General features: G+C 39.1%; 1 protein-coding gene across 2 annotated transcripts in view; it reads right to left on the reverse strand.

Annotated features, from left to right (window-relative positions):
* Positions 1-466: 466 nt before the first annotated feature.
* Positions 467-17,165, reverse strand: part of eps8l2 (EPS8 signaling adaptor L2) — a 39,038-nt gene continuing 22,339 nt past the window's right edge. For both annotated transcript variants that reach the window (XM_042496517.2, XM_042496516.2), the window contains 15 exons: positions 16,340-16,419; positions 16,080-16,189; positions 15,921-15,991; positions 15,699-15,825; positions 12,363-12,451; positions 12,194-12,268; positions 11,005-11,153; positions 9,338-9,506; positions 9,211-9,245; positions 9,015-9,120; positions 7,894-8,013; positions 4,278-4,353; positions 3,990-4,161; positions 2,308-2,440; positions 467-1,353 (listed from right to left, as the gene is read on the reverse strand). In XM_042496517.2, coding sequence (XP_042352451.1) covers positions 1,279-1,353; positions 2,308-2,440; positions 3,990-4,161; positions 4,278-4,353; positions 7,894-8,013; positions 9,015-9,120; positions 9,211-9,245; positions 9,338-9,506; positions 11,005-11,153; positions 12,194-12,268; positions 12,363-12,451; positions 15,699-15,825; positions 15,921-15,991; positions 16,080-16,189; positions 16,340-16,419 — 1,587 coding nt within the window. In that variant the 3' untranslated portion in view covers positions 467-1,278. The remainder of the gene's footprint in view (positions 1,354-2,307; positions 2,441-3,989; positions 4,162-4,277; positions 4,354-7,893; positions 8,014-9,014; positions 9,121-9,210; positions 9,246-9,337; positions 9,507-11,004; positions 11,154-12,193; positions 12,269-12,362; positions 12,452-15,698; positions 15,826-15,920; positions 15,992-16,079; positions 16,190-16,339; positions 16,420-17,165) is intronic.

The raw sequence follows: 17,165 nt of genomic DNA on the forward strand, positions 1-17,165 counted from the left end.
GCACAAATGTAACATTATATAAAAATGATGTTTTCTTTATATAACCACCAGAAAATTGAGTTGCTATGTTTTTGTTACCTTAAAATGAGCTGTTTATACCTACATAGGGAGCGGGTCTTTGTACAGCCCAGAATGGACAAACCAAGCATAGATAGGTCCATTTGTGTTTTTTTTGTATCAGTCAGCAGCCCCTCCACAACAAAAGAAAACACAGACTTTTTTAACATGACAGTTTTAATCAATCAATCATAGGTTTCAACTGGTTGCAATCTGCAATCCCCACTGTTAGATGCCTCCAAATCCCCCTAAATCTTACACACTGTCCCTTAAATGCTGATTTAACTTCCAACTTTACTTATGACTCTTATTCTGATCTTTAACTATAAAATTAAGTAACTGCACTGGCTGTCTGGTATCATTAATCCAGTCACAAACACAAGAATGATGTACAAAAAAAGTCGTGGTATCAAATATTTACCAAGTTTTTATTTTTTGATTATATTCTTTTAAAACAGTTTCCCATAATATTTACAACCCTCTTGAATGCTTTGTCTAAATTTAATTATTCATATCAGAACATACTCTCATATATTCCTTAACATTTGTGTGTGTATGTGCAGTTCACAATGTAAAATATCACGCTGCATAAAAACACATGAATGACAGCATCTCACTGACAAAAACTTCATGCAGGATTATTGACAGTTTCTCTTGCCACATTATTAATGTTAACACCTGCTGCTCGTGTGCAGTTAGAGACCAGGATAAAACTATGTCTGACATACACAGAGCGTGCTTTATTATTGATTATACCTGTAAACAGTAATATGAAAATAATTGGCTATATATCAGAAAATGTGTCAGACATTGTGGCACAGATTTAGATATGTGATAGCTACTTAAGTCATTCAGTAAACAGCTGCTATATTCACAATGAGCGTTAAACACTATCCACACTGCTCGTACCAATACGTACATTAAATGCATGTTGTGCTCTCTCGTACACACACACACACACACACACACACACACATACAACTGTACATAGATTCATATGTTCCTCTTTTCATATGAAAACAAAATTGAATGAAAACAAGAGCAACATAATTAGATAAGAAAACACTGGAATACATACACGTTAGGTTATACAAAATAAATATACAGTGACAAATGTATACAACATTTCAGTATGTGCTATTGCAGGTCGTAGATTGATCAAAGGAGCGGCTGCAGGGGAGAGAGTGAAAGCGTATGGGTGGGTTGTGCTGGTCGGCAGGTTCAGTCTTTGCTGCCAGAGTCGATCCTCTCCTGCCGCCGCTTCATGATCTCTTGCAGCTCTGAGTCTCCGCCAGTCTTTTGTGAAGGAAACACAAGAAGAAAATGGTTTTTTTCTCTTTTAATTTCTCCTATTACAAAGAGACAAATGATTTAAGAGCAACATAGGCCCTAAGCTTGAAAAAAAAGCCATCTTGGGAATGTGTGATAACTGTACTGTTTAGACAGAGATCTGCAGAAGCAATGGCAACAGACTTTTCTTATTTTCAGCCGAGCATTTTAAATCAACAGTAAATGATCCTGTCAAATGTCATAGGAATAAGAGCATCACACTATATAATTAATACAAATGTACTCCAAAGAGTATGGACATTTTGCAATAATACTGCATTTAACTCATTAATAAATGGGTCAGAACATCTCTACAGAGATAAGGGATGGACATAAACTAGAAGTACCCCCTCCCAGTTGTACCAACTACCAAAAAAAACTGCATAGGTTCTGAACTTTGGATATCGTCTGAGACTTTAAATAATCTTTGACTGAAAGATTCATAATTCAGGAGCCATTGCTTTACGCTCCTTTTTGTCCCATGTGTAAACTGTTTTTATGCAGTTAAATTTTATTTTTGATAAATCATATCACACAGGCGTGTAACAAAGTTCATATCATTAATACTTGCTGTGTCAGGAGATTTAGCCACTGTAATAAGGCATAATTGCGTTTTGTGTACTTATTAATTGAGATAACTGCTTGTTATGATGTCGTTATCCTTGTGGGGAGTTGTCTTATTGTCCTGCCTAGTTAGTTCTGACCTGAATACAGAATATACACACCCACTTTCTGGAGTTTATTGGCTTGTACTAACATGCCCAGATACACACTGAAAGCTGAGACAGGTGGGTATTGTTCACATCTATTCACTGTTAAAACTCTTTGCAAACAAGATTGTTCATTTGTGGGGATTTTCCTTTTTTTCTCTCAGTGTAACTGTAAATGAAACAGCTTTGTTGTGAGAGGTGTGTGACTGACCTCCAGCTGTTCTTTCTGCACCGTGACCTGACAATAGACGCGACCGCCTTCGTCTCCGCACACCGCCTTCAGTTCTTCTTTATTTAGGGAAAACAGCTGAGCTCCAGTCAGGATCCCCAAACATTCAACAGTCCTGCAGACAGACAGGCATTTCATATACATATTGTTATTATCATAATACATACATTAGTACTCCATTTCTTAATATGTACACAGTTTCCAGTAGTGAGTACCCCATTTAAAAGACAGCCTTTGTGGTATTTTCACATTGTGTCTGTTCTGGCATCTTGGTATAGACACAGTCAGCATATTTAGGAGGCGTGACAAAGGCAGAGTTGGCGAGGCTGGAAAACATGTTTTTTAAACTCACATTTGACACTATTACATTTACTCGAATATATGGTTAATTAAACATACCATGATATCAATGCCCTACAGCCATTATGTATTAGTGATGTAACAGTTTTGCATGCTTTAGTGAATTCCATGTCCATTTGGAGACAGTTTAGCAGCACTACTGTCACTCAGCGCCATCAGCCTAATGTTATGTGCAATAACATCACCACACAGGAATTTGCAACCTCAACAACTACAGGAGGTTCAAAGTGGTTAAACAATCTAAGATTGTGTGGATAAAATGTAAAAAAAAAATTTGTTTAACCAGAAACAGCCTCCAAAGTCCATTTAAATAAACAGCAATTTAAGTGCAGTGGTGGACAAAGTTCACAACTTTATTACTTGAGTCAAAGTATAGATACTCCTTGTCAAATATTACTCCAATACAAGTGAAAGTTGTAAAATTATTACTTGAGTTTAAATATTGGAGTACTAGCTTTTTAGAAAACATAAGTATTGGAAGTACTTTAAAAAAATATCTCAACACATATATTATCACAATACATTTACAGATCCTAATGACTAAAACAACCCATTAAATGCACCAACTTGCTTTTAGAACCTGTAGAATGAAAAACTCCTTGAATATGGATGGTGAATTAATTTATGCCGAGCAAACATTTAGAACGATATGAATCATTCCTCATCTCAAAGCTTCAAACATGGCCATGTGTGATCTGGTGGGGAATCTTCACTCCATCTTCTGCTGTAGCCGTTACTAACACCACATACCCATATACAAGTGCCTGCTGATGACCTCCCCTCTCTATCTGTCTCTACCGATGAGGTACCCAATCTGAGTTGCACATGCGCAAGGTAGAGGTACAGGAACGCCACTTCAACAAACAAGCTGCATGCAGAACTGCATGATCACAGTTTATGTAGTACTTTTGCATTTTAGATAAGAAAAAAACAATTTGCTGACTTTAAAGCAAATGCAACAAGTCACAACTGCTCTCATGTAGTGGAGTCAAAAGTACAATATTTGTCTTTCAATTGTTGTCAAAAGCAATACGTAAAGTAAATGAACTCTGTTACTGTCCACCACTGCCTAAGTGTGTAAAGAGCCTTTATAGTTTCATATCTAACTGGTTGAATTAAGGGTTTATTTTAACCAAACCAGAGCTGGTGATTTTTAAAACACTGGAAAGACAAACCAAGATGTTTTTTGTATGTTTTGTATGATACAACTCAGCTTTTACTACTTCCTGACACTGCAGTCAGACCTTGAAGGGTTGTGGAGGTATTTTGATTTGCTGGATTGATGACCATCATGGGTGACTTACGGTTTAGAGAAACCTTTGGAGCTGAGCCACGCGGTCACCTGCTCTGGGCTTGAGTCAAAGGCGAGCGGTACATGGCTGGCGGATGATCGCTCCACGCGGAACTTCCTGGTGGGCGGCTGGCTCTTGTTTGCAGTAATCTTAATCAATAACTCGTTGTTGACCTCATCCATCACTGCAGCACAGAAATAGGACGGAAGCAGACATTAGTGCAAGAACAACTTTTTAGAGCTGCTTTTTCTAAAAACATATTTGCAATTCCTAATTTGATTACTTTTTGTGTTCACTAACTTTTGTCTTTGGGTCTTCCCTTGTTGAAGCTGTCTCCATGGCTCAGAGTACCAGGAGGTGACGTCCTGTAGCCTTGCTGCACACACACAAACACACTTCATGAGAAAGCAGCTGCAGCCTCTATTATTCCGAAAACAGGTTTGTCTTTCATAGCACTGGTAGTTGATAGATTTTTGCCCAGGAGCCAAAAGAGAAAATATGTGTGTGAAAGTATTTGACAGCAGGAAGAGAAGCTGCATGCAGCACCTGCTGCAGGGCGTTGGTGATCCTGTATGCAGCGTGAATGAGCGCAGTGTGTGTCTGCAGGAATGAAGGCTGTCGGTGAGGATGGGAAAACAATGCTGCACAATCACAATGAGAGCAGAGTTTGTACACAAAGCTGCACTGACCCAAGACCTGTATTCATATGATACGACTGCAAATATTCCTTTGACACTGTCATTTAGCTGCGATAAACTTCAGATCAAATCAAAATGATACATAATTTGTACATACTAGACATTGTTTGTTATATATCTAGGCTTTTTATTTATCTGATTGTTTATTTTTCTCTGGAAAATCTCTTTATCATGACTCTTTGTTAGCTATTTGTGTACTCATTATCTCTTGCACTTTTAACCCGGATGCAGAAATTCCTAGCTGCAAAACAAATTTAGCCAGAAACAGTGATAAAGGAACCTTGACCTGTATCATGCGTTATACTTCAGTTAGTGATTGCCTACATTTCCCAGAATCCATTGTGACATTTCCTGACAACACGTCCGAGCTTGTGCAGTTTAAAGGATTGCGACTGCAGGCAAAGTAACTGAAAGTGATACGGACCGTCATAGCTAACAAGAAACAAAACACTGGAAAAAGTCTATTCAAAACACAGCATGTTCTGAGGCCGCAATGCATTGTGGTCCACTGAGTCTAAAGCAGAAAAACCAGAATCTTAAAACTGCTGCAAAACCTACAAGTCTAAAATGTTTTCTTTGTAGCTGGTGGAAATATTGCCTGTGTGTAAAAATACACAAAGTGTGAGTTTTTAACAAAGTTATAAGAAAAAGTGTTTAAGTGAGTTTCTTCCTTCAAGAAATCATACATTTCATACTCAGACAAAGTTTTATGGGTATTCATCAAAGACTGTAATGTAATATAAAGCTACACAAAAAACGTGGGGCCACCCATGAAATCTGATTGGCCACCTCAGGTGCCACCCCATTATGATTGACTATCTGCCTAAGCAGTCTCAACTGTTTTCAAATTGAATTTTCGTTTATCTGACTTATTTTACATACAAATGAACTGATATGACTGTTAACAGGTTCACACAGGCTTATTTCTTATTAATTATTTGGCACTTTAATTTTGTTGGCACTTCATACTTGCTATTGTTATATTTACTTGAAGTATGGAAGCTTTATTTTACATTTGTGTGGTGTCACGCTGTTGTGGTGTGACTGGTAGGTCTATTTATCTACAACTAAACTATAAAAAAAGAAAGACAGTGCAATGTTAGTAATTATATTAGTTATGGGCAGTGGAGATACTATGCCATGTGCCTGCAGCTGTGCTCATACTTCATTGTGTCCAGGACTGTTTTCCCAGTTGATATGTGTTTCCCCCTATCAAAACCAAAGTCAAAACTAGTTTTTGTATGGTCTGATACTGTTTTTTTTTTTTTTGTTTTTTTTCCCCCCAACCCAATTGTGTTTTAATGAATTTGGCACCCAGTATTACTTGAAGCACTCGTATAATTATATTTTAAATTATTCATATCTTGTATTTATTGATTCTCTATTTATTTTTTGTATTTATTTCCTTATATTTTTAATATTTCCATTATCCCCTGCCTCTCCTGAGAATGTGGACCAAGACCTTTTTATTTTATTCCTTCAATAAGCATATATGTTGTTGAGGAAACACACTTTGAAACAACACCTCAAGTTTAAACGTTCAGAATCTCAGTTTATCTGCTTATTTGTTTTTTTCAACAATAAAAGTGCCAAAAAAAAGGAGTCCAGATCAGTGCATTACAGGAATCAGTTCAAAATCAAGAGCTAGTGACGTCATCATCATTACCACCTGTCTTTGCAGGTGTGCACGTGCGTCATTCGACCGATTGTGACCTCTTTGAATCGCAGGCGCGTGCACGTTGTGTAGCATTTAAGCTACAAGCTAGCTAGTGGTTTGACGGTTAAAATGAGGAAAAAAGTACAAGTCAGGCGCACTGAAAGGTGAGAAGAAGAGGAGAAGACGAGGGTGGTGAAGTTCACATTACTGTTTATAGTGCGGTAATATATATTTTGTATTGTTCAAACGTGTCGGAGTTTACGGATATGTCGTGTAAACTGCAATGGACTGCTCCTCATTTTTGATGTGAGTCAAACTGAAAGCTGCGGATGAAAACGGATGAAAACGTCACCGGTAAGTCGTTTAATATGAATTATTTGTGATACGGTGGGCCTTTAATGGATGCTGGCTACAGAGTTGTTGGTTGCTGCTTGTGTTGCAGACCGCCGTGTCTGTTTGGCGAAGACAGGAGGCCACACGCTGCTTGTACACTGGTACTTTGTGTGGGTTGATTTGTGGCTTGATTGTGGATGCTATATGGCTGTAACATCACAGAATGTCAAACCGTGTGTTTATTTGGCTTCTGTCCTTGGTTTCCTGCCCCTCCAGTAAAGTCTGCCTTACTTGCTTGAGCTCTTCTTGTCCAGCCTGCGTCTCCCAGAGATAAATCAACTCCATTCAACATCATTATGAGATTTTGACCATTTCCCTCATACTTCTTAAATTCAGCTAATAGCTCTTGTCTCATCTCAGCCCAAAACTAATTTAAGATCTTACAGGCAAGGCAAGTTTAGAACATTTCAGCAACAAGGAAATTCAAAGTGCTTAACATCAGAGCATACATGCATGTGTGGTAAAGGTCTGACAGACCAAAAAGCTCAGAATAAAGTTAAACATTGCATAGAAGTAAGTGTGCAGAAATATTTTCTCCAGCACCTTGCCAAAACTTAGCTGGCTGGAGCAAATGTATCAAGGTGCTCTACATTCAACCTCGAAAAAGCCTTGAAACATAGTGCAAAAAACACATTATTAAAGGACATTTAAATTTAAAAAAAAAGAGCTATATAATAAAAAAAAAGACAAGTTAAATAAATACTAAGACAGGTAGAAATATAAAAATAAAATTTACTGTGCAGTGTAAGAAATGAATAAATATTCAATTTAATAGAAGTGAGCGGCAAAGAGAAAAGTAATCAGCCTTGATTTAAAAGCTGCAGTTGCATGCTCTTTTTTTCTCTCTCACTGCATCAGTTTTTATTTGTCTGAAGTAATCCGCTCTTGAGATAGTGCTAAGATCCAAAAGACACTTGATTCCAAATACAAGCTGATTTATTTCTAATGAGCCAAAGAAAAGACTTTAGTGAGCACCAAAATTTTCCTTTTGAGAAATGATTGGTAAAATCTTCGCTTTGTTCCGCCTCTCTGTCTGCATAGTTCTCCCCTAAATCTTTATTGCATCTCCATACAGTCTATAAGTTGTATGAAGACCCAATACAGGCCCTTGACCCCTCTGCAAAGAGCCATAGCTGTAATGCACAGAATGTGTAGTGCAGCAGGTCACCTGGCCGTAGATGTTTTCTGGCTCCTCTATCTTCACAACGTCCAGGATGTTAAATGGGACGTAGCCTGCCTGACCGCTGCGATTCCGTAGTTTCCACCACTGTTTGTCATCCTCTATCACCTGCAAGACACATTTCACATCTCACTCGGCAGCACTGAAAACTGCAGTTCAACTCAAGTCTTGTGTAACACACACACTCTTGACCTGGATGCAGCAGATATGTCTTCAGCAATGGAGGTGGCTCTTTATGCTTTAGCAGTGGACATGAGTTCATTTTTACAATGTGTTTTCAGCAGACAAAATAAAATCTAGCAAAGTGGATTAATCAGAATGCTATCATTGCTGGCGTTGTCACAAAACACTGGATCACTTTCTGTTTTCTTTAAAGCCTAGCAACTAATGCAACACAAGGCACTCTGCTAGGGATGCACGATATTGGATTTTTTGCAGATATCGATATATAACAATATCAATACCAATAACGATATATCCACTTTTTTTCCATTTATTTGAAGAGATCATCAGGTCTCTTCTGTAGTGGAATTAACGTCATACTATGCATACTCTTATTGTGAAGGGTCACCAGCAGATGGAAACAAACTTTGTCCATGAAAAGTAAAACAAAAAAACAATATTGGTTTGTCATGTCAGCAGAAATCAGATATTCTGATATTTAATTTTAAGATGTGCCAATATTATTATTGCATCCCTATACACTGCATTTTGACTCAGTGACAGCCTCTTCCTGTTCTGGTTGCAAAATGGTTGACGGACTCCCTTTGTGCTGTAAATCTAGCCTTCATGTTTTAGAGAGATCGTACCTGGTGGCAGTGACGCTTGAACAAATCCATAAACATGGATGCTGTTATTATTCTGTAGCCATTATATCATTATGTTGTGCATCAATATTTACTTCATAACACTAAGTTAAAGCAAAAACACTGTCTGTTTCCACTTAAACTTCACAGAAGGTCAGTTTATGTTTCTTGAGCTGCAGAAGGCGAGGGAAAGGTTTGCAGCATCCCTGCTGGATGCCACAATGTACATCTGCACTTGGTTTAAATTCAGCTTTATGTGTCAACCCTCACATGAAAGATGAGTCAGTATAACTTTGTATTTACCTCGAGGATTTCATCCTGCAGCACTGACAACTCGTTGGCATTCCGTGCCACAAAGTGGTAGCGGATTTTGGCATATTTTCGGGTGACGTGCATCCCATTGTAAGACCTGTTGAGACACACAGTTTCCTCTCAGCACAGTCTGACATGTTTTTGTGTTAAAGAATCAGCAGAGTGTGTGAAGGATTTCTTTACTTACCCATTTGATGAGTTTGAGGAGTGAGTTCCATAATACTGAAAAAGCAGACAGATTATTGTTACAGCTTGATTACAGCCGGTTCTTGTTGCTACTTTCACAGATGGTGGATATCAAGCAAAACTCTTACGTCCTCAGCTGAATGTTTTCTGTAATCAGGGCTGGTGGGAGACCCCAGTGGCCCCATGGGTCCCTCTGTTTCCCATGGGGCCGTCCTGAAGAGCTCCGCCGGTGGTTCCCAGCCGTTACGAAACTTTGGGTAATAAGGAGGAGCGCACTGATCCCTGGGCCACTCAGCTCTGCAGGAGGAGGGACAGGATGGTCAGGTCAGAAAGAGACCTTTTAAAGGGATAGTTTGGGTTTTTTGAATGGGGCTGTATGAAAAACTATTGTAGTACAAACAGTAGCTGGCAGTTGGCATGCACCCCCAGCCCAGCATTACAATGCTGTATAGAGGGGTTTATATAAAACATATTTTGAACACTTTAGCCCTCAGGGACTGTTTGGTGCATTTTACACGCTTTTCATTCCTCTTTTTTTTATATATATAATTTTGGCTGTTTCCATGCATATAGCTTAAATTTTAGCAATATTTTGTATTTTTATTTAATCTTGGAATTTCCAGCTCAGCTCCTACAATAAGTATAAAATACAGGGTGTAAAAACATTGTTACATTCATACTGTTAAGTGCACAAAATGTATCATTGAAACCCATTCAAACTGCAATTTTTGATCCCACAGCCATCAAAGCATAAAAAGGCATTGTATTATTTCTGGGTGTCATTCTGGGCTTTTGCCTTAGAATTTGTCATTTTTACTATTTTCCACCTGATGACGTCATTTTTACCATATTCGGCATATGGAGAAAATACATGCTATTTCCACTAGGTGCACTGTCACAATCAATGTTGCTGCAACTCACTGACATATCCCAGACTGAGATCATCCCCCAAAAAATCTACTTTGCATGTAATATATTAAAAAATAATTCATTTTGTTTAGTTGTTTTTTTTCATCTAAAAACATTGTGGCATCATGACAAAAACCTGGCATAAGAAAGAATTTTGAGGATTAGGACTGATGCTCATTAAAAAAAAAAAAGAAAATAGAAAATAATATGAAGGTGTAATATTTTTTATAGCTTGATTTTTAAAAGCATATTTTGCGCACATAGCGATACGTGTATAATATTTAGGTGGGCCCTTAGGGTTAAAAAAATGCCTACTTCAAAAATAGAGTATCCATCTAAGTAGACACTGTATTAAGAGTGCTTTCAGCATGAAGTTTTGTTTCAGCTGGATCGTGTAACAGCCACAAACAGCACTCTCTGACCCAAACGACTGGTGGTGAATGAAAAATGCAGTGCCAAAGGAAAGGGCTGTGTGATGGCGTGGTAAAGGTGAAAATACTAGACTGATATTGATTTTTTAGGTAGGCCTTTTTTAAAGTGTAAATACGCTAAAATACGTTGCGATATCAACCCCTGTGGGGTGTGTGCCCTGTTTGTTTCTGCAAACCAGGAGAATGCCGACCACTAACTAGTATATGTAATATACTGACTATACATAAATATCTGATACAGCCCTACTACAAAATTCCACAACTATCCATACAGACAGAGCCAGCAGTAATAATGTACCCATGTTTAAGTGTCCTCGGAACAGACACAGAAACCCCTGATGTCTCCTGACGGTCAGGCCAGCACCCTAGTAGCTCACTGCCGTCAGTGTGTGACTGTGTGAGTGAATGAGAGACACACTGTAAAGCTTTGGATAAAAGTGCAGTCATTTATGTACCTGGGTTTGGTCCATCCTTCCCCAAGCAGCTCAAAGATGGTCATCTCTTTGGGGGTGAGGTGTCCCCGCAGAAAGTCAACAGTGTCTTTAGAAAGGTGAGGGGAGATTACTGAACGCACCAGTTCAGGACTCCCACAGCTTTGCAGCACCTGTGGACACATTGAGAAGTTTACTGATCAACTGAATGTGAGCACTTGGTAGAAAAAAAATAGTTACCACACGAAACGGTTCACAACAAGGTCTGTGGATTATCTTGAGTAACTGGGTCATGGTAATGTCTGGACAGAGACATTACTGTTCAGTATTACAAATGTATTTTTTTGGCACCACAAGCCGAGTGCCATCTAATTCCATTATATTGGAGAGAAGGCGGACATCTACACGGCTGATATCTTCAGTGCTTGTTAGCTCACACTGAAACAATCTAGATTGATAAATAGCACCACAGGTGAGAAGAAAAATATGTTTTTTTAATTGGGGTGAACTGTCCCTTTAATCTTAAGACGCTTTACGAAAAAAGATATCACCAGCAGTAAATAAAACAGCACTGACCATTTACTGCATCTCAAATCTCTGCATATCATTTATGTTGTAAAACAATTTAAAACTGACTACATGTGTCTAAAGCTGCTGCATGTTGAGGCTGATTGTTGAGGGCAGCTGGGGGCCGCGGGGCCACACACAATATTACTGCTCCTGCTTTATCTCGACCTTATCAAGCAAATCCTACATGTCCAGAGGTTACTGCACCATATCAACTGGCAGAGCCTAATCTCAGCGTTTCTATCCAGCAGTATCGAAGGTGTGGCTCAAACACCAAACCAACATTACATAAGTGTGGCTGCACCTGAGTCAGAGCTGAAAGCCACGTCGCTCCAGTCCGGTGAGAGTTTAGCAGAGCAGCAGTGGGTGTGGTGCCAGAAAAAATAAAAACAACAAGAGGAATGTCTGATGGCGACAATGCAGATGCCAAACTGCTTTGATTCGGTGCATTTAGAAAAGCTCAGAGTGTTTTTGTCAGATATGCCTGTTGGCTCAGTCAACATTGAGGGTATCCAATGACATGGACAACTTATTTAGCGTGACATGGATATATACTGTTGAAAAAAACTCAGCAAGTGTTCAGGATGATTATCCATATAAACCTGTTTGACAGTGGACACACTTTAAACAGATTTATGGCTCTTACCAGCTCCAGAGGACCGAAGAGGAAATGAATCAGCTCCGACGCACTCGGGTTCTGTATGTGTTTCTTCAGTTTGGCCTGTAGGGGGCACCACGACAGATAAGACAGTGAGAAGGTGATGAAGAGAGGGCAGCTGATGAAGGAGGAGAGGTTAGGAGCTGTGATATCTCACCAAGAGGTTGAGGGCCAGCTTCAGTTTCTGCAGGCTATCAATGAACTCTGCTTCAGTGGGGGGCTTGGCTCGCAGGGTCAGCATGCCCTCTGTAAACAAGCAGAGCAACAATGACCACACACAGACTCCAGAGTTACCAGCCCGCCACACACACATATTACACACAGGATGCAGCTTTCACTCTCTGGCCACGGTTCAAAGAAATTGTATTTTTTCAGAGGAATAAAGGTTAGCCATGGGTGGATTATGAGACAATAGGGCTCAGATATGCAAAAGGCCCCACCCCCTCTCCTATACTGTATATGAGCGGGGAAGACAGACATTGTGGTTGTGCTCTTTTACTGTTGTTTGCATCTCTTTATAGTCATTATGCATCTTTTTGTGGTTTTGTGTCTCTTTGAGGTAATTTTATGTTTTTGTTGGGTTATTTTTTTCCTTTTGTAGTTCATTAACATCCCTTGATGGTCATTTTGAGTCTTTTCCTGGTTGGTACATGTAACAGTATTTGTTTTTCTTCGTCTTTCTTTACATTTTTCTTTTAATTTGAATTACACATAGCTACTTCATTGGGAGGTAGGAAAAAAATATGCACAGTTCTGCAAACAAACATACAAAATGAAATAATTAAATTAAATTAAAACCAATATCAGTTTCAGCAAAATTTACATTTCATCAGTACACCAACTTATCACTTAGGTGATCTAAAATAAGTAATTATAGGAGCCCAAAGATTTAAAAACCTGTCTATCTTTACACAGAGTTTTGCCATCTTTTTTCTATCGAGCACATTTTCATTAACCTGTCTTGCCATTGAGGAAGGATGTGGTTTGACCTGAGATAGAGTTGTCATTTTTTTAAAAATACAAAATAAAATAAAGTATAAAAGCAAATAGTCTGTAGCTCCATCAGAGATTGCTCTTAAAATACAGCAAAATTGTTCTAATGGTAAATCAGTTTTCAAAATGGCCAGTATCTCTGTATGAATCTCCTCCTAGCATGACTTCAGTTTGTTACAGTAATTTGATTTTGCAGACAAAGGCCAGGAGGGGCCCTGACACTGTGGGCCTTTAGGCCTCTTCCCAGTAGGCCCGTTCAGTAATCCAACCATGAGTTTAGTAATACAGTGATGGTTAGTTAGTTACAACTGTACAGATAAAAAATTAACTGTGGCCGGAGAGTAAAAGCCCAAGAAAAAATGTGCTACATCAGGGTTTCTCAACAGGGTCCAAAAATGAGTTATATAATGTGATTTTGACTATGAAATTCTGTGAAATAGTATTTTCAGGGCTGCCGCTCCCAGTTACATAAAGGTTATGATATTTCAGTTATATTAGTTTCAACCCTAAAAATATATATTTTAAAAACGTAGCAATCACTACATCAGTCTTATACATCTTTTGATACACATGTGACCCCGTGTGAGATTCTGACCCTAAAGTTGAGAAACTGATTCTCTTGACAGAGAATACGTCATTTTCAGCACATCCATCTGTGGGGTAGGGATGGGAATCGATTCATTCTAAATTGTTCGATCCATAGGAATCGTAGACCTCTGAGCTTATCAATTCCTTTTTCGAAGCTGATATGTTTTTTTGACAGTTGCGAATTGCAAAACAATGATGTCAAACTCTGATTTCTACACTGCTGGAAACTTAACAGTAACAGCAGTGCGATACAGCTCTGTGCTGCCTGTGTGTGAGACAGAGCTGCTTCTTGATGGTGATGTGTGCAGGTGAATTGATAGTGTACAAATACTCTCCCTCATTTCATTTTCAGTGTTCAGACTCAGAGATAATAAAACTGTTGTGTTGATTTGTGTAGACTTTTTTTCACCCTAACAGAAGATTGATCACGAATCAGTGATGGAGTCATAGAATCGGTCCGATAACCAGAATCAATATGGCCTTAGTACATTCCCATCCCGACAGTGTAGTCACAGACAACACACATCTGTGTTACATCTTACCAAATGATGTTTGGGAAAGTAACACGTACAGTATGTGTGTTTGCACCTGAGCAGGTACACAGAAAACAAGGCATCGTTTAGCCTCACATGAATGTTACATGTACAGCATGTCTCACTGCACAGGGAACGAGGTGTGTTCAAGTAAAAACACAACATCACATCACTGCCAGTGTTGGTCAAACGTTACTCAGCAACATGTTAAAGTAATATTATCATTTTGCACAGTTATAATTAGGGGTTATAATTAAGTCCATAAATAAGGTGACAATTTTGGTTTCAGTCTCTTCAAAGATTAAGTGCTGGGAAAAGGAAAGTTGCTCTGCCTTGCAGGGATTTTTTCCCAGTGGTTGTTCGCGCTATTGCAACAAAAAATCCCCTGCAGCCTAGAAAGCATTTTCCCCATGGACCAATATTCTAAGACAGACGTCTGTAAAACGGTTGACATGACACCTCCAACTGCAAACAAGGTCAATTATTACTCTTTCTATTGTGAATTTTTGAGCCATGGTGGTTTTATGTTTGTAAAGCTCTTCTAGAGCCGAGAAACGCAATTTAAAAATCTGTGACGTCATCACAATATAAAGTCTATGAGGCGAGCGGGAACTTGTAGGCAGGGCCAGCTGATGAAACACTGCTGTGCATATTCATTGGGTTGCATAGCGTGGAAGTAAAGCCAGAAGACAGAAAACTTTTTTTGGCGTATGCTCCAGGCGAGCAGCTCTATAAGACTGAATAGGTGTGAATAGGTAGGAATGTGTGTTAGGCCTAAAATATTGTCTGTGGGACAGATGTAAAGCTCTGGGAAGCCCTTAAATGATCTACTTCTCCATTTTTACCAGAGACTGATATTTACTTCTTTCACAGCTGGGCTGTGAAATAAGTAAGAGTACTTAGGAATGCTTGTGTGCTGCGATTATGTCATTCTGGCTATGAAGCACACCTGCCACGCGTCTACATTGAAAAAAAAAGATTGGAGAGTGCAAAAAACATGTCAGGTGTACGAGTTTTGACTAATCTGTATCTCATGCCAGCTTCCACATAAAATTTCAATGAAATTTGCATTCTTTTGGTATTGCCAGTATTTTGACTGGCAAATAATAAAATTAAAATCACCAACATGACAGAAATGCACCATCAGCACTCCTAGGGAGTGAAGCAGTAATAATATTACTTCAGCCATGACATTTGAGTAATGAGTATTATTATCATGTAACAGAACCCTAAACTGGCCACCGCTACCACACATGCATCACTGGATGAGAGTCCTGGGCCACAGGACACAAAAGAAAGACACAAACATGGCGACGTGAGCAATATGAACATATTGTCACTGCACTGGTGTCACCACATCAGAAGAAAGGGAGACAGACCTGCTGGTCCTTTCTTCTTATTCTTCTTACTCTTGTTGCGCTGGTTGAGCTGAGAAAAGGCCTCTGCTGCCTTTTGCAGCCGCGCCACAAAGATCTCGATGTCATCCAGGGCACAGTTGAGGATTTGCTGAAGGAGAAAAATCCCAGGGTTTAGTGTGAAGAATGTAGCATCACATGGTGTAATGTAATGACAGGTGTGAGTGTGGATAAAAATACACTCACCACATCCTTCTCAATGCGCTGGGCCAGCTTTTCATGCGACTCTGTGTCATTTTGTGGAGAGGCTCGTCGATCTATATCCAAAACCAAAAAAAAAGGCTCATGTGAACTGTAGACTAAAATGTGAGGTGTGTGTGTGTATGTGTGTGTGTGTATTCTCACCCTGTGTGTTCGTGGCTGCCACTCGTCCCCTCGCAGCAGGTGAGGGTCCCTTCGGAGCTGAGGGGGGGAGGATGGTTTCTCTGTGACGCTTCATTTTCTCCTGGTTCACCCTGGAGGAAGAGGAGGCGGCATAGAGACCTTGAGCACCCCCAGTTGGAACTAACGACCAATTTCAGGTCGGTGTCACCTCCTTCACACTGTGATTGTGTGTGTGTGTGTGCGTGTGAGTGTGTGTGTGTGTGCTGCAGTACTGTTCTCACTTCAGAGTCTGAAGCCTCATTTTCTTTCCATGCTTGTTGTCTCCAATGGCACTGTCTATATCTGCATGAACCATCTCAGCCTGAAGAAAGTGATGAGAGACACACAGAGCCAGACTCAACGTGTTTGTACAGAAGTTTCACTGTTAGTATTCACTGATCAAGGGCTGAGATCAAATTGCAATATTGCCATATCAAACTAAATGCTTAAAGTTTGAAATTAATATCTCATAGCACGCTGACAATAATATTACAATTTAATCAATTAGATTCTATGTTATAGGAATGCTATTAGCGTGCATGGTGCGAATTGGTTTATTTTTTGTTACTACAATAATGTCATTTGGATTTCAAGTCTACAACCAAAGGCACAGAGTGGTGTAGGGATGGTGCTTATTTGTAGTGTAAGTGTTCCCTTGACAGACAGCCAATAGGATTTTTTATTGGATTTTGGATGATTACACAAAATAGGCTCTTCAGCAAACAAATGTTTATGATTTTTACACATTTTATTCTGCCAGACTATACGATTTTTATGCATAAATGCAATCACCAGAAGTAAAAAGCTAATGTTAGGCTATAAAGCCTATACACCATGGCCACATCACTTCAACATCACCACAACAAGGCTGTGAAGTCGTATCCCGTGTTATCATGCTCTGTAGTCTTATTTAGCTTTTTTTGTTAGCAACTGTCTTTTTTAGAGCCTGTCTTCCAAAACAAATTACAAATTATAAAAAAATATTTGTTATTTGTTAAATATATAAAAAGACAGGGACTTGTTTACTTCATTCTAGAGTTAAACCATTAAACTGTTTTTCAACATTTC

The sequence above is a fragment of the Plectropomus leopardus genome, chromosome 7 (genome assembly GCF_026936395.1).
Source record: "Plectropomus leopardus strain MGB_pleo_1.0 chromosome 7, ASM2693639v1, whole genome shotgun sequence".
In the NCBI taxonomy this organism is placed as follows: Eukaryota; Metazoa; Chordata; class Actinopteri; order Perciformes; family Serranidae; genus Plectropomus; species Plectropomus leopardus.